We start from the raw sequence: 27180 nt of genomic DNA, 5'->3' as shown, positions 1-27180 counted from the left end.
ATCCATAATGATGGACCCAAAGGGTAGATCCTCAAGTGCCCTCTCGATCAACAAAGCATTAGATTATTTTTATTATACTTCGTGTTAAATATATTTTACCATATCATACATACTAATATCTGTATATGGTGTGTGTGTGTGTGTGTGTATCATGGTACATACATATACCAAGATGTCTTCACTTTTGCGCAAGACCATGTTAAGTGAAGCTCATGCATATCCATGTATATCACTTTGCATGGTCCTGTGGTGACTGAGATCTGAAACTCTATGTACATATAGACAGATAAAATTAACCAAGATATTTATTTAATCAGAATACACATAATTCTTAACAAATAGGAATGCGTATCATCTTTAACTTATATGTACAACTTTTTTGATTCATATAGGTAAACCTAATATATTAATAAAATATTTATTAAACTAGGATTTTACAAAAAGAAAATAGATCCTTAGGATGCTCAAATCTCTAAAACATTCCCCAAAGCCTTATGTTCCCCCAAAAGAGTTGGGAAATAGTTCTAAATGTGTACAACATTGTCACCAACTTGCTATTTAATGAAGATATGAAAATCATCAAGCTGTCTATCATAAGTAGAAAGCTATTTCACATTAAAGTTAAAATGCACAAATGGGGTGGCAGTAGCTTTTTATTCTTGACTCCTATTCTCTCTTACTTTCTCCTCTAACGGCTACCAGACAGTAACTTTGAGATGTCAACTACCTAGCCCCTCAGTTTTTATTTCCATTGGTAGCTCCAAGTTGGGGCATCCAGAGGATTCACAATAGTGATGTGATCTGGTGGAAAGGACTCTAGGAGTTGGACTATAGCACACCACTTCCTAGCCATGCAGCATTAGTAACTCACTGATACACCCAGGGACATGGCTTTTTCTTCACAGACCATAAGAGGATCAAATGAGATAAGGAATATAAAAGCATCCTCCGTGGTACATGGCCTATAGTGATCTCGGGAAAAAATAATGGTCTGTTCTGAGTCTGAAAGCCAGGAAGTTGTCAAGATGTCCTTTACCTTAGCTGTCCCCTCTCCCCTCTGTATTCCTTGATACCCACTTGACTTCCATGATCACAGTGGACCTCAAATTATTGACACAGTGGCCAAATTCTTAACCTAGTCCTTTAATCAACCTTCTGTTTGCACCGTTGAGACCCTCGTCATTTCCCTGTTTTCACTCTTACCTGGAAGGCGACAGTGTATCCAGGACTCATGCGTTCAAGCTGAAAAGACATCTCCGAGGGAGCTGCATTGATAGCGATCCAGTCTTCGAAAGTTTCATTTGTGTCTGTCTGGTTGGATATTTGGTAGAAAATTTCAAATCTTGTAAACACACCATTTTCATGCTTAGGCTTATTCCATCGAAATTCCACCACAACTTCATTCTGGTTACGGTATTTTCCGCTTGGTAATACAAATATCCTGGGGTTCTGTGGTGCCGACGGAACTGCAAAGCAGAGACACAGATAGGGTAGACAAGAATAAAAGGTTGACTTTTTACCATTCATGGTGAGGGTGTGGAGAAACTTAGTAATAAGTACTTCTCATTCCAGACCACTGAAGTGTATCTATCTTGTTCTTAAAGATCTTCAGGAGAGAATATTCCACAGATTTCTTCAGGAACCTATCCTGATATTTCAGCAAATCTTTCTTATCTTCAACCCAAATACTTCTTGCCAGGACTTAGGTCCATCTTTCTCATCTGCACCCTGTATAGATGGAGGGTGGCTGGCTCTCCTTATAAAATACAATATTTACTCTCATCCTGACACAGTGATTCAGCTGGTGGTGGAAATGGCTGTCACAGGAAGCAAGGCAGGAACTCGGTCCAGCCTTCAGCCAGTTCAGGATGTAACATGAAGCATATCACGGATCCAGGCACTCTCACCTTGAACCCTCCCCGGCAGGGAGTACCCCCCAAGAGTATGGTTTGTGGTTACCATTAATCCTAGAGTCAAACCAAGAATTTAGTCTCTCCCAGTCCTTCAACGAATTTCTCTTCCTCTTAATCAAGAGAAATTCCTCTGCCTGATGTCTATGTCATTTCATCCAAGATGCCTGTCTTCTTTCTTCAGACTCCTCTACGAGGTCCCACCCCCTCCACTCTCCACTCTAATTGCATCGCTGCTCGATGTTCGACACTTACATCATAATACAATCTCCAGGCCTGCTTACGCTGTGCTCACATGGGATACCTTTTCTTGCATCATTCCTCAGAGCCCAGCTAGAACTCCCCCTCCCCAAAGGCCTTCAGTGGCCATACCAGTCCTTGAGCACTGTGCTCTCCTAAGAGTGCGGGGGCTGCTTGGTATAGATGAAGCTTTCCATCTTGTCTATTCGCTCTATGTCATTGCAACTCAGTTCCCACGGCCTCATTTCTACTACCATTGGAAGCATGTGTTTATCTCTACTGTTTTATGAGCTCCATGAGAGAAAGCACATGTTCTTATTCTTTGTTAAATCCCCTCAAATCTAGTATAGGACTGGCACACAGGAAGTGCTTAATAAAGATTTGTCAATCAGAATAATTTCCCGAGTATACTGTAAATTTCCTGAAGGCAAAGGCTAGATCTTTTCTTTTCTTTTTATTTTATTGCCCCCAACATCCAGCAGAGTGCTGATGACTTTAACCCCCAGTGCATCCCCTGACAGATGCAGACAAAGCCATTTCCACAGAAGAGTCCGACCACAGCTGACATCCCAAGACAATCTCAAAGAGAGCATACCTGGATCCAAATGCTAACTGCTCCAGAACCTGCCCAGGCTCCACTATGTTCCTGTTATGAGACTCATGGATAAATATCATTGAAAGAATCTTAGCAGTTAAAAAACCACAGTGGTGAATGGATGTCTATGCTTACTGCGCTCTTACCACCTGCCAGGTCCTGTGCTAATAAGTTGATATTAAATAAATCAATATGATACTATCCTGGACCACCATTTGCAGAAATGACTGAATGGAGATTTGATCAAACTACAGTGAAAAGTCTGGATTAAGTCCCAGCCCTGCCACTTAACTAGCTATGTGACATGGGGCAGCCACTGGGCTTCTGCTTTCTCATTTGCATAGTTGAGATAGTAAGACCTGTCCTACCTTCCTCAGAGCAGGGTGAGGGTCAAATGAAAGGATGAAATGATGTTTCTGACACATGATAAGTATGCAATAAATGTTTAATAAAGGAGTGATACATATAAATGTGCTTTGCACATTTTATAGCAATATGCATGTAAAAATATGACTAGTATCCTTTTTAAAATATATACCAAAGAGAAACGTTAAATTTAGACATCAGTTATTCACCTATGGAAGATTCTGAGCTACCATCGTGGGAACATCTACCGACATGCCTGCCTTCCATGAAATTGGCTCTGCTGTTATATTCCCATTTTCCTTATCAAGGGTTTCACAGATTTCCTGAAACAGGTTTCTGCATCAGATATATTATGATAATCAAGTGAAACAATCTCTAAGAAATCCTTGAAATATGCTTTTGGAATAAATTATGCAGATTTATTTTAATGGTGCTATTCTAATCTCTGAAAAGTCATTGAAAGGGTCTTGAATCTAAACATATCTACAAAACTGACAGTTATTTTTAAAAATTATTAGCTATTTATTCTAGATCATGGAAAGTGAGGTTCTGCCTTTTGTAAAAGAGACTCTGACCCATGTACCTGTTTCAGGTGCTCGAAGTGACAGAGATGTTTTGGGGCCTTTTCCCCAGTACGTATAAGGAGTGACAGAGAGATTAAAGAAGGCATAAGGCTCCAGCCCTTCCACAGTAAATACCGGTAAAAGCTGTTGTTCACTAGCCAGGAACTAAAATATAAGAACAAAACATTATTTTCTTAGTGAGGGAATCATAAAATCCTTTACTCCTAATTAACTAAAATCCCAAACTCCGGTTCACATGTAAAGTCAAAATGTGCAATTTTGGAAACGCTAATGTTGGTAAGGTCCATGTGGCTCCACATAAACCAGTTAAAATGTATCTAACAAACCAGTTGTTACCACTAGCCACAAAATGGTCAGAGACTGGCTATAAACAAGGGTTCTCAGGAAAAATCTTAATAACCAAATGCTACGGGAACAACAAAGGAAATCGATGGGCTTGGCTAAATGAAGGAAGCACAAGTCAGTGCAGGCAGGGCTGACTCAGATGGTACAGACTGCTTGAAAGATGGAAGCTACTAGAACCAGCACTATACCTTAGAATGAGAACTGAATTCCACACTGTAGAAAATTACACCCCAATCCACTGCAGGGGGCGCATTCCACAGGATTTGAAAACTTGAAGCATTCCCTTCGATTCTAAATGAAGACTCTTGAACAGAATCTGGGATGACCTTGGGGGTAACGGAAAAGTTGCCTGTGGGATGAAAAGAAAGAATAGAGGGGGAAAGAATTTAAGATTCTCAATCATCATAGAAAACATGGAAAATTAATAGAAATTACTAATAATTGGTACCAAAACAAAGTTTACCTTTCCTTGAATATATCCTGAAATTTTTCTTTTTCTGACTGTTACATGCTGCAAATTTGGGTTAAGAGTGAACTGACTGCAAGCAAACCAATGGAAACTACTAAAGCCTTTTTCTTTTAAAAACATAATTGTTAAGAAAAAATCCCACCCAAACATTTATTTAACAAAAAGTTTGGAGGAGAGAGGGTAAGCAGGAATAAAATCTTGTACCTGGCAGAGGCTTGAGGGACGTCTGAATAATCGTGAACTGATTAAATTTGGCTGGTTCCAAAACAGAGACACTGGCTCTCTGACTTATTTCCTGAGCTGTGATAATCCTAAAGCCATTGATCCAGAAGAGTCGACCACTATAGTACATCAGTGTATTCTGGGAAATTTCCGAAGTACTCCAGGCTGCAAATTCTGTGATGTTGGTCTCCCCAGAGCTGCGAAGACATGACACCAATTACCATGTGTACCTAAAGTGGGGGGGGAGGGCTGGTACACGCCAGTACTGGAGAGATTATGTGTTTGTGAGAGTGTGTGTTTGTGTATACAAGAACAAACATCATTATCAATAACAACAATAGAACATTATCAATAATCATTGTTATTTTTAGTTCCATAAAAAGTTGATTTTTTACATTTTTGTTCAAGTATACCTAAAGCAAATTTTCTAGGACTTTTCTTCTTAATGTGATACTGCAATGGCAAGAGGATACACAGATTTTAACAAATACTTTTGGTTCTTGGAAGTACCCTGAATATTGACTGCTTTCTCCTCACTGAGCCGTGCCTCCCTCCTATACTTGGTTAGTCACCTTCCTTATTTTCCATTCATCATTCTAGCCTGTTTGGTCCTTTACTTTATACTACTCACAACTGTTGCTTCAATGATACTTATTAAGCTCTTCAGCTTATTCAAAATGCTTCTTTTCAGACTGGGGGATTCAAGTTAACAGACTATTACTTAAATTGATTTTACAGTTTTTCCTCGATGACAGAATTTTACAATGATTTTTATTTAAAAATCTGCTTAGTGGTTTCTCAGATTACTCCAGTTGCCTAGTACTCAATAAATAGAAACTATCTCAATGATGTTCAGCCTTTTGAAGCAGTGGTTTGACTTTTTTTTTGATGATTTCTCTGAAGCTTTTTAGAGTGTTGACATGTCCCTCTTTAGGAAAGTATGAAGTATGGCATTTAAAATGAAAATACATAAAAATTTTGATTTGTAAATTTCACAATACCTCCTTGACAAAACTGAAACTACCTAAAAGGACCATAACTGGGAATTGGGAACCTTATAAAGAAGTATATTCATGAAGACTACTTCCACCATCCTTTTTCTAGTAAAATACTCTATTCATACCAACACAGTTCTGAAGACAGTATCCGATTCGCCTTTCGGACTTTCACCCACTTGTCTAATTTTACACCTTGTTATTTCTATTTCTCATTAGAACTTTCCAGTAACCTTGTGAAATACATAAAACCAAATTCCAAATGGAAGGAACCTCACCAAGCAGGATGCACGTGGTCTGAAGAGGCTAGCCTCTTCTGGACCACCCACAGAGCTCCCGCAGCCGGTATCCTGTGAACACGTTTGTGTTAGTTTTGCTCACCAGGTTGTTCGTTTCAACATTCCCCAAATAGTCTCCAGGGCAGAGGATTTCCCCGTGGGTGAGATTGGATATCCCTTAGTTGCTACTGGCTTGGATTGCCCCTCATTTCCAGCTGAAGACTCCTCCCCTGTAAAAATCTCCTGAGCTAACCAGAAAATTCTTGACCTCCAATGTTCACAGCACAACTTCTACAAAACCTCTTCACTTTCAGGAGGTCAGTATGGGGCTTCCTTCCATGTGGAATTTTAAACCCTTCAGCCCTCAGCAATAGGTGAGGCTGGATTTAAATCAAAGCTCAACAAAAAAGTCATAAAAAGACAAACTCTTCCATGATGCTATGAAGTTGTGTATAGAGGTCAGCTGAGGTTACTAGGCTGAGGGTTCACTCATTTACTCATTCATTCAACAAATGTTCTGTGCCTACTTCTGTGTTAGCCACAAGGAATGCAATGGTAAATAAGACAAATACAATCCCTGCCCTCATAGAATACACAGGCTAGCAGAAAAGGCAGTCTGGTAGAAGATGAGCAAACAATGACACTGCTGAACATCACTATAAGAAGAAAGGTAGAGTGGATTCCTTAACAAGGAGACCTACTGGAGTCTGGTCAGAAAAAGTGCTTCTTAAAGAACAGTGTTTAAACTGAGCCATGCAGACGGAATACCAGTTAACCAAAGGAACTGAGTCTGTGTCTTAAAATGTATTTGTCGAAACTGATACACTGGAATACTGAAGATCTGAGCATCTCGTATTATGTATATTACACCTAATTTTATTTTATTTTTTTAAAGATTTTATTTATTTATTTGTTAGAGAGAGAGAGAGAGAGAGGCAGGCAAAGAGAAAAGCAGACTCCCCGCTGAGCAAGGAGCCTGATGTGGGGCTGGATCCCAGGACCCTGGGATCATGACCTGAACCCAAGGCAGACGCTTAACAACTGAGCCACCCAGGCATCCCTACACCTAATTTTAAAAAGCAAAAATGTGTAAAAAAAAAAAAAAAAGTATAGGAAAAAAAACCACAAACAATCCCAACAGCACTATTACGGAAGACATGGTGACGCCGAGAGAACTGGGGGCTTAGTTTGAGGACACAGATTGAGAGAATAATTCATGTGCTTCTTTCCACTCCAGTTTTCATGTGTGCCAGACAGGATGATTTCTGCCTAACTCCATCATGTACACTCTGCTTTGTTAAGAAGAGGAAAAAACACATCTATCCATTTCCTGAGCTCTCGAGAAGTATTCTTCTCAGTGTCTTCACCATACTGTCTTTCTACCCCATCACAGGATTCACCATATTCCACTGTAAGTAGTTGTTTACAAACCTATCTTACCCCACAAGCACAATGCCTGCAGAAACAGTGGGTAATTGGTAAATGTTTATTGGAAGAATAAATGAATTTCCATGCATTATCACATAACTGAGGGGGTAAGTCGTTCTCATTCTTAACCAATTGTTTTCAAGGGCGATTACTCACCTCTGCCCCCGAAGAACAGCTGCGTACAGGTGAATACATTGACTGTCTTGAACCAACCAATACAGGAGCCCATCGCTAAGGTCTAAAGTTAAAGCAATTACCTAAATAGAAAATAAGGAAAGAAAATGAATCAAATACATGTTTGGAGGATACCTTTGTGAATAAGTCACACTTAGGCCATAGGGTTCTCTTTAACATCCTCTTTGGAATAATAAACTCAGTGATTTTTACCTTTCACTGAATATCAAAATTACATGAGTGTGCCTGTTGCTATGCAATTTGGATATAGACGCTGGTTTCCTAAAAATCCTCAACAGGCAGGGATTCTTGGACCCGCAGCATCAGCATCACCTGGAAACTTAACACAAATTCTCAGCCACATTTCAGGTTCTACTGAATCGGGAACTTTGAGCCACTGTGTCAAGCCTTGCCTAAAGCTAGCCATAACTTTGGACTCTGGCCGCATCAGTCAATGAATTTCATTGTTGTTTAAATCTGTTGTTCTCAAACATGGATGCACATTAGAATCACCTGTTGAGTTCTTTAAACCCCCCCCCCTCAATTCCCAGAGTGCCTCCTATTAAATTATAATCTCTGGAGATGGAACCCAGTTTCCAGTGTGTTTTCAAATTCTGCAGATAATTTTATTATGTCATCAAGCTTGAGAACCAATGTCTTAAGCCATTTTAAATTATATTTTCTGTTAATTACAACCAAAATGTCCTGACACATTTAAAAAATATAATACACACAGGGTTTTTATGTGTTATAATTAAATAGAGTCATGTATATATAAAGTTCTATTTCCAACTAACATCTGAAAACCACTCCTTACTAATCTTCCCTCGTCTTCTTGTTATGGTGCCTGTCTTAACTTTATGTCCAGTTGTCTAGGTGAGGCCTGAGGAAAGTCTGCTTCTCCTATGACATAGACTACATGGATAGAAGTTACAACCCAAAGGAACACTTTTGCTTTCTTTGGCGTTAGAGGTAATTTTCAAATGAGCTGAGATTGCCAGGTGCCTGACCTCAGTGATGGACTGTTTCTAGAGCAGACCTAGAGACTAAGAGGGATCAAGGATTAAAGTTGACGACTACATCTTTAACAAGACACTGCAGCATAAAAACAAAAATGATGAGCCAGTGAGAAGCGTAAAAAAGAATACAGCAAGCTATCCAAGAACTAAAAATTCTTGTTGACAGGTGCCCCAAGGCCTGCTACAAAGGCACGTCACTGTAAGAAGCTCCAGCTATCATACACATCACAGCCTGCTGTCTTCAAGGAAACTCAACCTACTCCTTTCCCACAAAATAAAAATAAATAAATAAATAAACACTATTCTAGCGATCCCCAGCCCTTGGGGAGTGGTATCATGGCCTTGCCTCAGGCTAAAAGAAATGTACTGACTATTGTTTCAGTTAAAATGAAATTGGGTTAATCTTGTTTGGTTATTTATAATGAGATGCACTCGAGTTTTCCAAATTATGAAGTCTCTTTTATCTCTTAGAGAAGAATATTTTACAACTCCCTGCTCTGAAATACAACAAACTACTTGAGCTGTAAGTAAAATTCAGGTGTTGGTTACTGCATTCCTTTGTATCAGTCATTTGGGCCCACATTTAAACAGAACCAGAGGATGTTCCATAAGTCTTTGGTAACCATTGTTATGTCTAATAACGCCCATGCCTTGGAAATAATCCCTTTGATCGAAACTAAAAGCTTGAGGTTTAATCCTATGGTAAAATGTACTATGTACTAGGAGCCCACCCAATCCATCAGATGTGGCAAAGGGTATCTGTTCACTTTAGATGAATATCTCACAGCATTCTCCCTTTGAATCACATAAAAATTGGGTCTTTCTCTAAGGAATTGGCTGACTACTTTATTATATCTGTTGATTGCAAAGTATCTCATGACTCCATGATAAATCTATGAGTAACATATGAAGGAATGACAGTGAAATGGAGAGTTTTGCGCAGTGCAAAATGCGTTACCTTCAAAACACCCACTAGCTTTAATGGAAGCAGATGGGTAAGACATCAAACCATGGACCCAGAACTCAGATTTGTACAAGCAGCAACACTCACCAGCCCGTGAGAGGATTTGGTGTGGGGATTTAAGGAATGGTGTGTTTCCCCAAACATGCTGAGTAATCTAATTTTTCACTCATTTTCAGGAAAGTCCCCAGGGCCGCTACAGAACTTTCCTGAGTAAATATGTCTCAAATGACCAGATTGGAGCAGTGAAGGAGATTACTGACAAAGCCCCAGAAATAGATAGAACGTTACTCCTGAGATAATATTATCTTTAATATGCTTTTACAAAAATAAAAGTGCTTTGCCCTAACACTTACTATTGAGACATAAAAAATATACTCTCCTGTATTCAGACTCAAGTGGTTCCAAAGTAGAATTAAGGGATGTTTTCATGATTTGACAGGAATGATTAATCTCTGGATATGTGTATAAGTCTTTATTTCTTTTAAATATCTGTGCTATGATCTGTATATGCAAATAAGATCTTTGAAATACCCTAGGAATTACAGCCCACATATCCTGAAATTGGAGATCATGTGACTCACAATTTGTTTACACATGATCTGGTATATCTATATTATGTGTATTTTACCTCTATTGGCAGATAAAAAAAATGATTAAAAAAATAAAAATTTTACGGGGCGCCTGGGTGGCTCAGTCGTTAAGCGTCTGCCTTCGGCTCAGGTCATGATCCCAGGGTCCTGGGATCGAGCCCCGCATCGGGCTCCCTGCTCAGCGGGAAGCCTGCTTCTCCCTCTCCCACTCCCCCTGCTTGTGTTCCTTCTCTTGCTGTGTCTCTCTCTGTCAAATAAATAAATAAAATAGTAAAAAAAAAATAAAAAATAAAAAATAAAATAAAATAAAATAAAATAAAATAAAAATTTTAAGGCATATCTTAGGTTGAAATAGTATGAATGCTTTATTTCTTTTTCATGATTTTCTGTGATTTCTAAATTCCTACAGCAAACATATATTACCACTATGATCAGGAAACACAAAATTCAGATATTTCAATGAATAACTACAGGGTCTCAAGAATATAGGTATTGTTTCTAGAAGTTGAGGATCAAGAAAAATATGTATTGCTTCTAGAATTTGAGGATCAAGAAAATGAAAGTAATGTGTTTAGATATATTCCTGTATTAGGTGTGTTTTTCAGATTTAGTTACGGTGATAAGAACTTAACTATTGAGTGGTTACCGTGTGCCTGGAACTATTCTCTGTACCTCCCATTAATTATCTCATTTAATCTTTGCAACAGCCCTAAGAGGTAGGACAATTGCTAATATTCCCATTTCTCAGATAAGGAAACAGACAAAGAGAAGTCAAATACTTTGCCTAGGAGTCACACAGTTTTTAGAGCAGTCAGTACCCAAAATTGATTGAATATAACAAAACATCTAAGCAGTCTGTATCCAAAATTGATGGAAAATAATAAAACATCTAATTATTACCCAACAAGAAGCTCTAAAATATTCAATACAATTCCTAAGGACTCTAAAAACAGTCAGAAATTAAAATGCTTTTAGGTGCGGGTCCATTCAAGATAAAGCAAATTACAAAATTCTCCATATCATATTTAAACTTATTTAATCCATTATGACAATCAAATGAGACTTAGAGAAATTTTGGTTATACCAACAGCCTGATAGTATTTCCTTTCAGATTCTACCAGAAACAGCATTGTCATAACTATACAGTAGCACTACTTCATATTCGTAAATGATCAGATCTTATATTTAATTCATCACCTTTTTCCCAGAAATCCAAGGCTGTGCCTGTACTACCAGGAAACTTTCTCCATTGAGCCTGGTGCTTTCCACTGAGTATAGCGTGGTCCAATAGAGATAACCTCCAACTGAATCCACCACCATGTCATTCACCAACAACTTCACATGAGTCACAATGTCTGTGTGCCCTGTCAACAGAGACTGCCTTTGTATCTACAAAACATAATTATACGGTTGGTTAATAATTTTCACATGACATGGTTATTTCTGAGTAGTTTTTTGCAATCATTAGTAAATTGCTGCATTCATCCAAGCACGAATATTTATTAGCACTATGTGCTGGGTAGTGTGCAAACCCTTGGGAGCATAATAGTCATGGGGAACACCCTCATGGAGCTCATCTCTTTTCATGACTCTAGAAAAAAGGGAGGCGAATTGATTTTGAGTTAAAATACTTACTTTGCCTAATCATACAACCAGACAATTGAAACACTGCTAGATAAGAATGCATTGGATTGGACTCTTGAGGAGATGTATACATCCTGATAAATGATGACCTCTCTCCTTGCTCATCTCTATCAGTATATTTCTCTGATATTAATTCTGCCATTACTGTGTACCTATTATGTATCAGGCAGTGTATGTTTTTATCTTTAAAATATTAGCTTTTGTAACCCTAACATTATAAAGGATTTCTATCACAGGTTAACTGGGTTCAAAGAAGCTAAGTAATTTTTCCTGGAGTTAAGCAGTTTTGTTAGAGATAGAGCAAATACTTGAAAGCAGTTTTTACATCTACTCTTCCACTTCCTCCTTCAAAACTATTTTTAAACTAATCCATTTCAGGGAGTATTCTCAGATTTACCCCACTGAACTCCATTCCACCCGGGTAACATTGGCACTTACGAATTCAGGCTATACCACCTCGCTTCGTCTCTAAACACATTGCTTTGTATGCTTCTTCTATTATTGTATATAGGTATTTCATCTTATCAAAAGAACAAGGATAAGTAGCAGTGGTTTACACAACACTGAACATACTAAAAAACAGTGTACTTTATACAATAAAAGGGTGAATTTTGTTGTATGTGAATTGTACCTCACAAAGTTGAATTTTTTAGAACAGATACAGGTCTACTATTTACTTTATATTCCCTACTATGCCTATCCTCATGGCTCTCAACACATTGGTAATAGATAAATGATTGTTGAATGAATAAATGAATGGACAATTAGTGCCCTCCTGATTAGAAAATGATTCCAGTACCATATTTCTGGATCTGTCAGACCAGTATTCTCATCATTAACCATCCTTCTCTTCGAAGGGTACCACTACACAGATGTGCAGGATGTCTTCATTTTGCATCCAGCTACACTTGCCCCCCACTCTGCCTGACTCTGTGTGCCCGACGCCTGGTGCTATAGGCTGCAGCAGCCGGACTCATTCTCTGGCTTCCAGTGACATTCAGCCAATGGAAGCACTGGCAGAAGATCAGAGGGCAGAAAGAAAGAAGGATTGGGGTCCTTATAGCCCCAGGTCGCTCCTTGGAAGACCGTACCTTCTGACAGTGGCTGGGTTTCATGTCAGCAGCTTCTTTTTTTTTTTTAGATTTTATTTTATGTATTTATTTGAGAGAGAGAATGAGAGAGAGAGAGCATGAGAGGGGGAGGGTCAGAAGGAGAAGCAGACTCCCTGCTGAGCAGGGAGCCCGATGTGGGACTCGATCCCGGGACTCCAGGATCATGACCTGAGCCGAAGGCAGTCACTCAACCAGCTGAGCCACCCAGGCGCCCCTTTGTCAGCAGCTTCTATAGCTATAGCCCTCCCCAGATTCTTCCCCTACAGCCCCTTGCCCTCATATGCCTGAAGGTGGTTATATCTTCCCACACTTACTAGCCCGGGCCATGTTTCACCATCCTTTGCTCATTTTCCTTAGCCCTCTCCACACCTTTGAAAATAGTCCCTTCATTGGGTTTCCTTTAATCATGCCTTTGGAGTGTGTCATCTTCCTCCAGGACACTGACCCTCAGATGAACATTTTCATATATTTAAGATATTATTGAAAATCTAGAACTAGTGTACCAAACAGCGACATAAAGCTTCCTTTACATATAAATCCCTTTTAATTAAAAAGTGAGTAGGTTTGAGGACAAATATTAAATAACAGCATAGGTGGTATACAAGTATGAAAAAAAAAGTCATGAAAATGCCATGTAAGTCACTGGAGGGTGGGTATTGTGCTAGAGCATCCAGAATGCTGAGATTTAACTTACCACATATGTCTTTCCAGCCCAGTAGAGAAATTGACCCAGCCAATCAAAAGCTAGAGCCCCTGCTCCTGCAATGTTGGATATGTGATAATTTTCTGAGATATCCGTCCCATTCAGCAGCCACACGTAAACATCACCTTTCATATCGCTGTAGTAGAGGCTGTTGTTATACCAATCCATGTCTCAAAACAAAGTGAATTGGTAGCAGTTATTTCTCATGCATGCCAGCGTAAACGTGGTGAGTCAACAAATCACACATGCACCTCCATATACTTTTAGAGTGCATACTAACATGATATTCATTAGAACTTCAGGGATCTGTCAAGAATGTTTCAATAATGTTCTCTCAACATCTCAACCCCTGGGACTAGGGAGAGGGATTAATATTCACTGAGACCCTCCTCTTTGCCAAACATTGTCCCGGGCACTTAACAGATATCACTTAAATCTGATAACAAAGGTTTAAAAAAGGGATTATCCCCATTTTTGACTTGGTGAACCTGAGACTCAGTGAGATTATCTATTCTGCCCAAGGCCTCACAGATGAAAACAGTAGGAGCTCAGATTGAAGACAACTCCAAAGTATAATTCTTTCTACTATGACCACACTACCTCCTAAGTCCAAGTCCTATGTTGGTCAGAAGTGCTGCTGTACTTTCAGTGGCCCAGCGAATATAACAACTAATTCACATAATTATAGGAGATGTCATCTGCAGGTAGGCTCACTGGTGCACCACCTCACAATGAAGACTTTCCTTCATCCTAAGGTCTTCTAGGCAAAATTACCCACTTATTACTTAACAATCCTCTTTGTCAAGAAATTATTTCTTCCACTTTACTTAGAACTTCATGCAACCATTCCTTGCGTCAGTCTTACAGCAAACGTAGTAAGTTACTGAAGTATAGCTATGTTAGTGGAACCAGGTAAGCTGTTATCTCAAGATAACATTGAGAGGTTCAAATATAGGAGAACTATATCAAAGCCTTACCAAAATGGGCATAAATCAATAAATAGCCTCACATTTTGTGAACTAATAAATAACACCCATACTGGAGAACCGACATTTTCTTAATGGCATCACTGGCATCGTAGTTCAGTCCATGTTTTTTTCCTTTCATTATTGACCTAATACCAAAACGTTCAATTCTTTGGATGTATTGAGGAGCTTAGGAATTCTTACATGTAGAAACCTGACATCCAAGTGAACAAGGATTTGGTGTTTACCTGACACATTTCCTATATCAGAGGATAAGAATTTTCCTGGGCCAAAGCTATTCAGTGGCTTACTCCAAAGACCATCTTCTTTCACAGCCATGATAAATGGTGGTTCTGAAGCTATTTGGTGAAAAAGAAATTAAAAGAAATATCACAGAAAACACACGTTTTAAGGTACACATCTTATACCCTAAGATTTCCTTTATAAAGTAAAAGACTATCGATATTTAAAAAATACCATGGAAGGATATGAGTGATTACATCTGCTTAACAGAATTATCTATCATGTTAAACGTATTTCCTGATTCTTACGTAAGTAATTGAAGTTGAATGTGAAGAGAAATGTGTGGTGATGCTGCCTCTTAGCAATGTCATGGTCATGGCATGATCTCCCCTCCCCCGTTGGCTATTGGTTGCCACGATTTCATGCCGAGCACCCAGAAGTCATCGTGGTAACAACAGCAGTATAAATGGTATAATTCTCTTTCCATGTTCTTTCAGCCAAGAGGGTGGAGTTCAGCATAATTCACAGACCCTCAACTTCTCTCACCATGACCTTCAGAGTTCAAGGGCTATTATTGCTTCATAAACCATGAGAAAGAAGAAAGCCATAAAGAAGAGGAAAATTATATCGTTTCCTCAAAAATATCCTGAAAAGGTTAAGATAACAATTTAGAAACGTAAGTTAAATATCACACAATGCTTTATTTGCTTTCTTCATCCAGATAATAAACACATACTCCAAGAAATCCATGCATCCTCATTCCAGTTTCTTTACTACATTGGAGTTGAGGACCTCTTAAGGACACAGGGAATAAACCTATGTTGTCAGAATTACTCCCTAAATCAAGAACATGTTCTCACCTGGCACCAGGGTAGTACCCACCGAAGGCTCTGACCAAGGGCCTGGCCCCTTGGGAGAACTGGCTCTCACAGAAACCTTGTATTTCGTAGCACTCTGCAGCTCAGACACATGAAGCACGGTCCCACTGATGTTCGAGAACATGTGAGTGATTTCAGGAAAGTCTTGGGTTGATACTTTCACCTCATAAATCCAGTTCTGCCAGGCAGAAGGGCCTAATCAGAAGAGTTAAACCGTATTACTCACCAGGATGAGACAGGCAAGGGCAAACCAAAGGTTGTCAGTGAATTCATCTACAGCTTCATCTTGAGTAGAAGGGTAATTGGGCAGTAAAACATGCTACCCCACGCTAGTCATCAGGGTTGGTCTGACGATACGACTAGGACACTGTCCATTCCAGCCATGCCATAGTTTGTGCTCCATCAAAGGAGACATCATTTCCAACAAATCAGAGTCAAAGCTACACGTGGGCTGCATAAAATTATCAGAGGCATGTCAAATAACACCCCAGGTGTAACCAGCCTCCTAATAAACAAATGTTTAATGATGAATCTTTAATATAACTCTCAGTGTTTGTACAGTATCTTCCTTCTAGAAGCCCAAACTATACAAAACCAAACAACAACAACAAAAACTGCCTCTAGAGCGGTGGAAATATACAGCAAATAGGCATAATTAGCTTTGTCTTCAAGTCAAAAATAGCCCATGTTTGCTAAATACGCTAGGACCAGGAGTTGGCAAACGACAGCCCACAGGCCAAATCTGGCCCACTGCCTGTTTTTGTATATAAAATTGTACTGGAATGGCACAGTTCCTCATTTACATATAATCTAGGGATGTTTACACACTGCAACGACGGACTTGAGTAGTTGCGACAGAGACCATATGGCCCACAGAGCTGAGCATATGTACTATCTAGCCTTTCCTTTATAGAAAAAGTTTGCCGACCTCTGTGCTAGATACTGTGCTAAGTGTTCTAATGATGCATCTTAATTCATTCTGTGTGACAATCCGAATGAAAGATATAATTAACGCTCCCATTTTCTAGGAGTGAAAACCAATGCACGGAGCAGTTAAGTAATATGCCCAGGATCGTTCTACTAATAACTGACAAGACCAACCTTTGAACCCATGCAGGCTGGCTCCAGAGCCCACCTGCTTACCCTCCACACACACTGCCTGTCCGGAGATGGAAGTTCAAGTTCAGAGAGTTTTAGGAAGTTGCTCCAATTCATGCAAGGTCTGGATGGATACAAATCTCAACCCACCTGCACTATCCCTCTGGCTACCATATTCACTCAGACCAGAACGTCAGTGCCTGGCTCTCGGTAGACACTCAGTAAATGTTCCAACTATTGTGTTGGGATATACACAAGAAATATAGAGATGTTCCTAGTGCAAAACCAATAAACGCAGAACAAATGTCTAAGCACTTTTTCTGGAGCTAAATAGCACTTCTGGTTGATGACTGAATAATCACATACAGGTTCTCAAAATTGAGTCATGATGTCAAGCAATTCAAACTTTCCTCCTTCCAACAACACTGGGCAGGGGGCACTCACTGGCTCCAATGGCGAAGGCAGGGGGCTTCCACTGAACCAGGGCCTGGTGGGAGCCAAAGAGCACGGAGAGCTGCTGTGGGCGGCCCGGCAGGGGGTGCGGCTGAGCGTAGGAGCCGAAGATGACCAGGTTACCAAACCCAAACTCTTCTATGTGACTCAGGTCACATCCCACGATGAACTCATTAAAAGACAGAGAGTCCTGCTGGAAAATGGCCTTGCCATCTGTGACAAGGAAGTCATTGTTTTCACAAGCAAAGCTCTTCACATCAGCAAAGGAGACATGAGCTAGGACAAGATGGGAAGCAGAGCCGTCCAGAAATGTTGACATGAAGACATGAGCAGTGTCATTGAAGTAAATGATTCGTTTGGACTGTGGCTTCACTGCAAAGTCCTTTAACGTGCAACTCTCCACAATATGTAGGGCTTCTGAGTCCCGACCAGATGGCACGGGGAGATCTACTCTATAAATGCCGTCTTTCAGGAGATAAAAGACATACCTGACATGGGATCAAAAGAAACCTGGTGTGATCCACTGCAACCTGCTTTGTCCTGTGATGCAATCAGAACCATAGTTCTCACCGGTCGCTAAGCACTGGGTGTCCCAAGGTACACAAGGGTAAAGGTACTTACTAAAGCTATGTACTATTCATTTAAGTTAGAAGCTGGAACATTGGAAAATTTCAGCCTCGCTTACAATGCTTTATCTTTCAATTATATATGTGACTATAAGGAATCAGAATTAAGAGCAGAAAGGGTCTTTAAGATTTTCTAATGAAGCCTACTTTTAAAGGAAAGCATAGTATATAAAAATGAGATGGCTAAACATGTTATTTATTGAAAACACTTTCCTCCAAAATGCACATATTCTTAAATCTAATTCTTTCTATACATTTTCCCATGCATTGTGAAGGATAAAATAGAAGAAAGCAAAACGTTTAACCTATTTTTAAAACCACTTATTATTTCGCTATAAATATCTAGCAAAACTACCTTGCATTTTGTAGTGGACTAGGTTGTGTTTTTTTTTTTTAATATTTACAGTTAAGTGGAACAATAGAGCTACCATTTTACAAATCATGAAGAAATATCCCACAAGACAGCAAAACAGCTGGGATGGACCACCCAGCAATTAGAAGAAGCCAGTGGAAGAATTTTGTAAAATAAACCACCTAATTTGGAGCCAAATCTCATGGTAATAGTACATGTGGATTTTTAATAATGAAACAGAAAACACCACCAAAATATTTCATTGATAAACCAAATCTACAAATAGAATTTTAACTAAAACATAAAACTGTTAATTTGGATGAAGCTAATTTAGGATTTGTGATCATGGAGACAGATGCTAACACAAGTACACTTCTGCTGGGGCATCTGGGGGCTCAATCAGTTAAGCATCTGACTCTTAATTTTGATCAGAGTCATGAGATCAAGCCCCGAGCTGGGCTCCACATTGGGCACGGAGACTGCTTAAGATTCTCTCTCTCCCTCTCCCTTTGCCCCAGCCCATCCCTCTCTTCCTCTCTCAAAAAAAAAAAAAAAGTATACTTCTGCTTAGCAAATCTTTCTTATCACAGCCCCATGGATTGACAGGATTCCAACCTCTCATCACAACTGTCAAATTATTTTCCTTGTCCTATTCAGTCCCACCCTTGTTCTCCTTGATGACTATTCCAAATTTTTATCAATATGCTTGACCCCTGTGCTACAATAATATCCTGAAATATAAACTCCATGTTGAGATGTGAACCTATGTTCTTTTTCTTAAGAGAGGGTTGTAGCAGGCAAAAAGCAGAAACAACTTGGCTCTTAACTTTCTGCTTTAGTTTCCCAAGTTCAAAGCTATTAATGGAACATAGAGGGACTTCAGAGTAGACAAGAGGAAGAAGATTTGGGGTGAAGATTACAATCCTTGGGCTGCAGCAGAGAGAGGACAGGTGTTTAACCTTCGTTGCCACTTTGGAGGGGAAAGAAAGGAGAGGGAAGGTGCACAGAGCCGGGCTGCGGAGGGAAGAGGGCAGAGGTGAGAAGGAGAAGAAGCAGGGTAGGGGAAGAAGGGAAGAGGTTTAGAGTAAGTACAAACTCAGTGAGTGAATAATTCAATGGTGCAAAATAACAGCAGAGAGGAAACCACTTCTAATGCCAGGAGAGTAAGTGATTCACACATCTGGCATTCCTTAGGGACACTATACACAAAGTGCTGCTAAAAGGTATACGCTGATTTTTACAGAAACGCTATTAGTGTAGGAGGAGATGATTAGAAGACAGGCCCTGGAAGACAAATACTGGCTCCACAGCAAAAGAGCTGCGTGATCTTGGGCAATTACTAAGCTGTGTTTACTTTCCGATCCATAAAGCTGAGATAATAAAAGTGCCTACTTCATACAGTTGAACAAGAATTAAATGAATTTTTGGAAGTAATACACTTAGAGGCACCAATTAATATTATCATTATCATTTCTAGTCACATTTCAAAATCTAAGCACAAATCAATTTTATCTAATGGAATAAAGAGCCACCAGAGACTTCACTGGGATGCATTCTGAGTGACTGAGTGGGTGAAGTTTATTATCCTTGTTATATTTATTATATATAATATTATAAATATATTTACTATTATTTATTTAGTGGGTGAAGTTTATTTATAAAATGAGTCATTTTGGGTAAATGCCAGCAGCAAAGTTCCATCTCATAGGATCTTACACTTTTACAAATGAGAAAAATAAGATCCCGGGAGTCCAAAGGACTCACCCTACAACACAGTGTTTGTAAAACATATTCTTGAATCAGTGATTCATGCAAACTTAAGTATCAAGACAAAATAAGACAAAGTAAGACAAAATAAGTACCTAGTAAATTATGAATGAATGTCAATAGAAAACTTGATTTCAGAGCAATAATGAGCAACCTTTTTTTTTTTTAAGATCAATTCATTGGGGCACCTGGGAGGTTCAGTCAGTTAAGCGTCTGCCTTTGGCTCAGGTCATGATCCCAGGGTTTTGGGATCGAGCTCTGTGTCGGGCTCCCTGCTGAGGGAGAGCCTGCTTCTCCCTCTCCCTCTGCCTCTCCCCCCCAGCTTCTGCACTCTCTCTCTCTCTCAAATAAATAAATAAAATCTTTAAAAAAAAAAAGATCAATTCATGAAAAATAAAAAATGTCATGGGCTATATATATATATATTTTTTTTTTCATTCAAAAGGAAAACAATTTTATCTGACAGGAAAGAAAAAAACTTCATCTTATAAACTTGGCCTTGCTTATTAGCTATTATTCTCTGGTCACATTTAATAATGTCGCCAAAATAATTTTCTGTGTTTTCATCCTTCACATTTATGTATATTTGGAGATCACACAATATATTCACAGGGAATACTTCATTTCATCCTCAAAATAACGCAACTGGGCGAGCATTGTTATGTTCCATATACGAACGGACAAAGGAAAAGTCACAGGCACAGTTACTTGCTCCAAGTCAGACTGCAATTTAAGCAGGACAGCTGAGCTAAAATGTGTCCATTTTATTTGGGGTGGGGGGGGAATAGTTACTTAAAATGGGAAATTTTCACTTGTTATTAACCATCAACACCTATGTCCGAAGATGGGCAAAAGCAGCGTTCTTGGTAACCAGCCGCCTCTGAGAGGTCTGAGAACCGGACCAGGGAAATGAACTGGTGCTGAATTGCTCAGCAAAAGAAACAGTAAAATGGGAGAAGGACTCACAGGCAGGAAGGACTCCATGGGGAGCACCAAGGAGGCAATGAGACCTGGAGTCATGCCATAAAATAATGACAACTCCAGGACTGGAACCTAGATCCCTGAGACCCAGAGAAGAGATCTTTCCCACCTACCCATATTTTACTGTGAAGGAGAGGAAAATCTACTCAACTTGAGAAGTTGTGGATCAAGTTTGCAAGAAATTTCCTTGTGGCTCTATAGAATGCAAACTTTGCCTAGATTTAATTACATTTGAAATGAGATACATAGGTTGGCTCCTCTGGTTCTATCAAGCAAGTTTCCCAAAGATTCTTGCCACGGAAGAGAACTCACGGTTATAAGGCTAACACTTACCCATTGTACGAATCAGCCACAATTTTCTGAGGTGCGGTAATTGAGGGAGGAGTAATTTCCTCAATGTTCGAGCAGTTTCCTAAATCACAGACATACACCTAAAGAATCAAGCATGCATCCGTGGATCAGTGTCTGTCTGTATTCAGTTTGGCCAACAAGTATTTCTTTTTTTATTTTTTAATGCATCCCCCACCCCCACCCCCTCTCTAAGAATAAGTATTTCCTGAGCATCTGTTCTGTGCTTAGAATTGTGCTAGTCACTGACCACTTTTCAAAGTATAAAAAAAAACAACACAAAACTCGTAAAAGTCAGTTTTATATCCCATATCCTAATGAATGTGCATCCTGTTTACACCAATGAAATACAAATACCTATTTTCCTGGCTTGTGGAACTAATCAAATTTTTTTTTAAGATTTTTTTCCCTTTTTTTTTTAAAAGTAATTTCTACACCCAACATGGGGCCTGAACTTAAAACCCTGAGATCAGGAGTCATATGCTCTACCAACTGAGCTGGCTCACCCTTCAACTATTTTTCAAAATGTAAGCTGTATCCAAGTTTATGGGCTTCCGGCCATGGTGATTGTAATAGGCCTGTCCTTTTGAAAGAAGGAAAGTTGAAACACAGCAGGACTGTTTTCTCAAAGATTTCAATAACACTGTATTTTCAGAGACTACTAAAGTTACCCTTGGTTATTATATGATTTAAAATGCTCACAGCTGATTTTAATCAGCTGCTGATAGCACAGACACCAGACTCCACCACTCTCTTACGAAAAATGAATCATCATTAATATAATAAACCCATGGCTTTGAAAAATCACAAATAAAGATGATTTAACAGTAGGTCAGGACTGTCTTAGGTAAAGTCCAGACCTTCCTAAAGACCAGATCTATGACTCAGGGCTAACCTAGTGTCTAAAACTTAGTAAATACTCACTGAGTATTTACTGAGTGAAAGAATTATGTTTACCTACAGATATATCAAGATATGCACGTGAGTGTCGATATCCAATTATTCACTTTAAATCCTCAGACTCACCAGTTCATCCATGATGAAATACATTCTCTGATAAAGCCAGTCTACGGAGATGGAAGAAATTAATCTTGAACCTTTGTAAAAAACGCTCAGGTCAGACGCATCAGACATGTTGGCAGCCTCTTTCATCCATATGAGAGTCCCTTCTGAGAAATAAACGACTTGCTGGTGGACATTAACCGATATTCCTAGAAGAACCATGCAAATACATGTGTGTTACGATATCACAACCAAAAAGCACCTTACATGACAGAAAATTTATTTCTTTAATTTTTAATATGGAGTTTAAAATAGAAGTCAGTCTGGGTTTTTTGTTTCCACACTAAGGAAACATTTCTTCCGATCATACTGACCTGTAATATTATGGTGTATAGCATCTGACTGAAGGCAATGTGCTTCATCTACTAAATGTTTTAAAGATCTCTTTCTTAGAGAAGCTTTTCTGGATAAAAAGAGCCACTGTTCCTCTTCTTGAACTAAAACAATAACATGATTTATAGGCAGACCAACCACATGCACATCGACACACAAAAAAACCATTACCATCCTTCAAAGCAAGGCAACTAACGATCGAACGAGGCTGGTCGGATTTTTCTCTGAAGGCAGCGGGGGCATTTCAACTGCAACATATATCACATTATTCCACGATTGGGGGTGGGAAGTACAGTGTCAGTCAAGTAGGCTTTATATGTATGTGCCCCGAAAGGCCCCCAAAATAACACCACATAAGGGATCACTGCTCTCAACAGCCTTGCACCCGCAGGAGCTCAGCTCATTACCCACAGCCATGAGAATGTGGCTGCTCGGTGGAGGTGGTCCAGCCCAGGCCAGACTGGGCTGTTGCGTAACACCAGACAGACACTGGTTGTCTCTGTTTTGTCTTCAATTCTCTCTCCCTTTGAGGCCAGAGAAAAGTCCTTAGAGCAATGAAATCTGAGGACTGCAGGACTCTGCTTGACATCCCACTCAGTCGGAGACTGATGCAGGGTGCGTCAGTGAAGGGCAATTAATAAAAGTTATGCACTAATTGCAGTAACAACAACCTTAAACCTGCTCCATATTTAAACACATCCTTCGGATGCTTCTTGCATAACAAAAATGCCTCTCCTTTCCTAGAGTCCAGTAACAGCCAAAAAACCAAAGGCTGGTGATAGACAACACTCAATACACATAGACGTGTGCACATTAGGGGAAGGGGCAGTCCATTCAGCAAATGGGATTCTGGCGAAAATAGAAAACAGACTCCTAGAATTCTGAATCTTTCTGTGTTGTTCAAGACTCCTACTCGTGTCCCCAGAATATTTCCAGTGCTTCTTAGAAAGCATTTTCATTTATTATTTTTTTCCATACAGGTATCATACAGTAAGTATTTAATCTCTCAGGCAATCATTCAAATGCCAAAATGAAAAAAAAATAATACTTCAAAATAATAATAAAAGCTAACTTGGTAGATTGAATATTCAAAATGGTAAAATGTAAATTATTAAGTCCAGATATATTTAAAAACCTGAAGGAGAATGGAATAAAAAGATATCTGATATGTATTAAATGATGATACATAATACAAAATGGGGGTGAGGGCAAAAAGATTACATGTATCCCTAAGCATTTAATGTGAGTCACAATCACTAGTGATTTCATCTGAAACTAAGGCTTTGTATGAGGCCATTTTTTTTATCCCTAAATTTTTCATTCTAATTTTGAAATTCCTAAATTCTAATTTAAAACCTTTGGGTCCAATAACTTCTATTTGTCAAATACTGGATGGGATTCATTTAAAATCGGAGCTTACCAAGTACCAAAAGACAATGTTGATTTGGGCAGAAGAGGTGGGGTTCTTGGGATCAACCAGATGAACCAGGACTCTGAGATCTGAACCCACCCTTGCCACCCCCTCAGTTCCCAAGTAACAGAAGGGGCATTCCCAGGCTGTACCTGCTGAGGATAAAGTGGTAATACTAGATTCTGCTTCTGGCCCCTCACCAACTTCATTTACTGCTGCAATGGAAAACCTATTCCAAAAACAATTTAGAGAGATGTGTTTCACATGGCATGGTGTGAACATGAGATAAAAAGAGAAGGAGCAATAATATTTCTATTTAAAGAACAATGTGGCCATGCACGTATCTAGTTACTCAGTCCCACTGCTCAGCACTGAGATGACCATCAATCACATCCTTGTTTGCATTCCGCATAGAACAGTTCAGGGTCACAGAGGTCAAAAACTGAACTCTGCTATCTGCATGACCCCCAACCCTACCCTAATTTAAAGAGGCCTTGGTAAATGCTGGAAAAGCTAACAATAATAAAATAATCCCCCTAATGGTTAATAAAAAAATACCACTAACAAAATTTCACTTCCTTACTTTTTTCATGTTGGGTTAAATGAAGAAATGGTATTTATGGTGTTTATGATGTCTTTATTGGTGCCTGTTTATAAGGATCCTCTGAATATAACAGAAATACTTCAGAATGTTTTTGCTTAGGACACTGTAGTCTAACAGACACAAACTTGAGGAAAACTACGATAACATCAACCCAACAGCACAAAGTCAATGGGAGTTTTCCAAATACATTTAAACGACTTTGGGGCCATATGTCTTAAATAATGATTATGCCTACGGCCATGCTGGTTACATCTTCCTTGCACCACTTAATTCTTACCTGTAGGTGGTATTTGGCAGAGTGGAGTAAAACTGGAAACTGGTTCTCTGTGTCCCTGAATCTAATTGTTGATTTTTGCTGATCAGTCTTAAGTTATAACCCAAAATAGGTCCTCCTGGGAATTGGGGTGGAGCCCAACTGACTTCCACGGTGTCGGGACTCGAGCTCTCAATATTTCTAATGGAAGGAGCAGTCTCAGGAACTAGAAGATGTAATGGTGACATGGTGAGCAGGAAGATGTACGAGCAACAAATGTAAATAGCACAGGGAAAAAAGTCTTGTTTTTTGAAGTGTAAATTAACTATTTTCATTAATATTCAAAATAAGTGATAGAAGGCGATAAGATATCTAGGAGCTGCAACTCTTGATCCCTAAATGAGACCAGCTGGCTACTTTCCTAAGGGACTCTACCAAGTGTTATTTTCCTTGCATATAATTTATGAAGGTGCAGGTAGGCAAATAGGATAAATGTTCTAGAAAAAAGTTATCAGAAGTCTCCAGAGATCTGAGTGAGTTGAAACTGTGGGGTGGAACCCGGCTAGGAAGGAGAAGAGAATCTGTAACAAAACTGTAGTCAATGATTAACTGGAGTTGAAAGAAGTAAATCCTGGGCCTTTTCACTCACTGGAGCGCTTGCTATAGCCTGACCAGTTCCAGTTGAAGATGCAGGCTCAGATAAGCCGGACTTAGAACAGCGTGCTTCCCTCTTGCTGACACCCAGACGTATGTTCCTTCCCATGGCGCCCAAGGTCCCTTAGAGTCCAAGTTCACTGTGCTTTAGCACTACCCTCTCCCTTGAGAAGGATTAAAGGAACATGCATTCATTAATTAAGCATTCACTCATAGACTTGAGAAGCTACCTAAGTAGCAAAGAACAGAAAGAAAAACAAATGATCTAACAGCCTGTCTGCCATTCCTGCCTCCACCTACTTTTCATACCTCCCACCCCCTAAACCCGCCCTTTCACTTCCTCTTCCTGTAGAAAGACACACTCTGACGTCACTTTGTTCTCGTGTGGACTTCCCTCCCTCTGAATACTTTTGGCAAATGTTCTGCATCACTCCTGACTCGGGAGAGTTAGTAGAAATTAAGACAGTGCAGCCTTCACATTGGATGAGTTTTTAAAAGGCTGTTTATTGATCTCTCAGCCTTTCTCCAATATGATTCCTCCTCAACTCTCAGACCAGTCTTTGGCAAACACAAACATCACTGTGTCGACTCTTCTGCTCCCTGCACTCAGTCACCTTGGTGAACGGAGGGGTACGAATCATCTTTCACTAATTAGAAGCAGGATGTCAAAAAACCTAATTCATTAGGGTCAGTGCTCAGACCCAGACATGATCTGCTCCACTTCGAGCAGGTTGGATGCCACCTACATGGTAAGCTGTGATTATTGTCCAAATCTCTCCCACAAAAATCCTCCCTGAAAGACCAGTCAGGGTGGGCACAATATTCCTTGCCTATTAACCATTCTCCTTGGTTAAGAAATTATCTTCATAAGGGCCTCGATTAAAAGGTAATAATACCATCTAAATCATACATTTCCCACCACGAAAGGAGAAGAGGGCCATGAGGCATGGAACACAAAACAGGTAACTATAAGTTTTAACGTGGCTAGAAAAGTGAGAAGGAATTGAGGAATGAGGTGCTATCCATGGAAAGGATATCCAGAATAGGTCTAGAATACATGGAGGGCATGAGGGTTTGCAAATCCAGGAGAAAAGCCCAGAACTGGAAAACAAAATTTGCCTTCTTCCTTATTTTGATTTGACTAGCCATGGGCCACCATGGGCCCGGGATCATATTATCTCTCCAGCATCGGAAAATGTCCCAGCACTGTTGGAATACATGAGGCATTGCTTTGAACAAAGAAGGATCCACGTATTCCACTCTGATCTGGAACATTTCAAATATTGCCTTAGCCAGCGTCTGACCCAAGCTTTGGACGATGGTCAGGGAGTAATCAGCAGAGGTGGCCACACACAGCCTAAAATCTGATAAGCAGTAAGCGAGCACGAATCAGGGAAAGGGGAAAATGCCGTCACCAGCTTCATCAGCTGTTCAACTGTCCACAGCCTAGTTCAAGGTGAGGCTCTGTGCACACTGCCGAATCTCCAGAACTGATGGGTCGGGACATCTAACAC

At 39.7% G+C, this 27180-nt stretch overlaps 1 protein-coding gene across 2 annotated transcripts in view; it reads right to left on the bottom strand.

Annotated features, from left to right (window-relative positions):
* Positions 1 to 27180, bottom strand: part of ROS1 (ROS proto-oncogene 1, receptor tyrosine kinase) — a 108841-nt gene that overhangs the window by 60093 nt on the left and 21568 nt on the right. For both annotated transcript variants that reach the window (XM_078054389.1, XM_036082274.2), the window contains exons 8-22: positions 25037 to 25238; positions 24308 to 24384; positions 22726 to 22848; positions 22376 to 22560; positions 21335 to 21432; positions 17267 to 17763; positions 15707 to 15919; positions 14852 to 14962; positions 13630 to 13808; positions 11377 to 11568; positions 7589 to 7689; positions 4714 to 4928; positions 4229 to 4389; positions 3695 to 3839; positions 1204 to 1466 (exon numbers count right to left, since the gene is read on the bottom strand). In XM_078054389.1, coding sequence (XP_077910515.1) covers positions 1204 to 1466; positions 3695 to 3839; positions 4229 to 4389; positions 4714 to 4928; positions 7589 to 7689; positions 11377 to 11568; positions 13630 to 13808; positions 14852 to 14962; positions 15707 to 15919; positions 17267 to 17763; positions 21335 to 21432; positions 22376 to 22560; positions 22726 to 22848; positions 24308 to 24384; positions 25037 to 25238 — 2762 coding nt within the window. The remainder of the gene's footprint in view (positions 1 to 1203; positions 1467 to 3694; positions 3840 to 4228; positions 4390 to 4713; positions 4929 to 7588; positions 7690 to 11376; positions 11569 to 13629; positions 13809 to 14851; positions 14963 to 15706; positions 15920 to 17266; positions 17764 to 21334; positions 21433 to 22375; positions 22561 to 22725; positions 22849 to 24307; positions 24385 to 25036; positions 25239 to 27180) is intronic.

Source organism: Halichoerus grypus, chromosome 9 (genome assembly GCF_964656455.1).
Source record: "Halichoerus grypus chromosome 9, mHalGry1.hap1.1, whole genome shotgun sequence".
NCBI lineage: Eukaryota > Metazoa > Chordata > Mammalia > Carnivora > Phocidae > Halichoerus > Halichoerus grypus.
The sequence above is the reverse complement of the archived record's forward strand: the minus strand, read 5'-3'. Positions and strand labels throughout refer to the sequence as shown.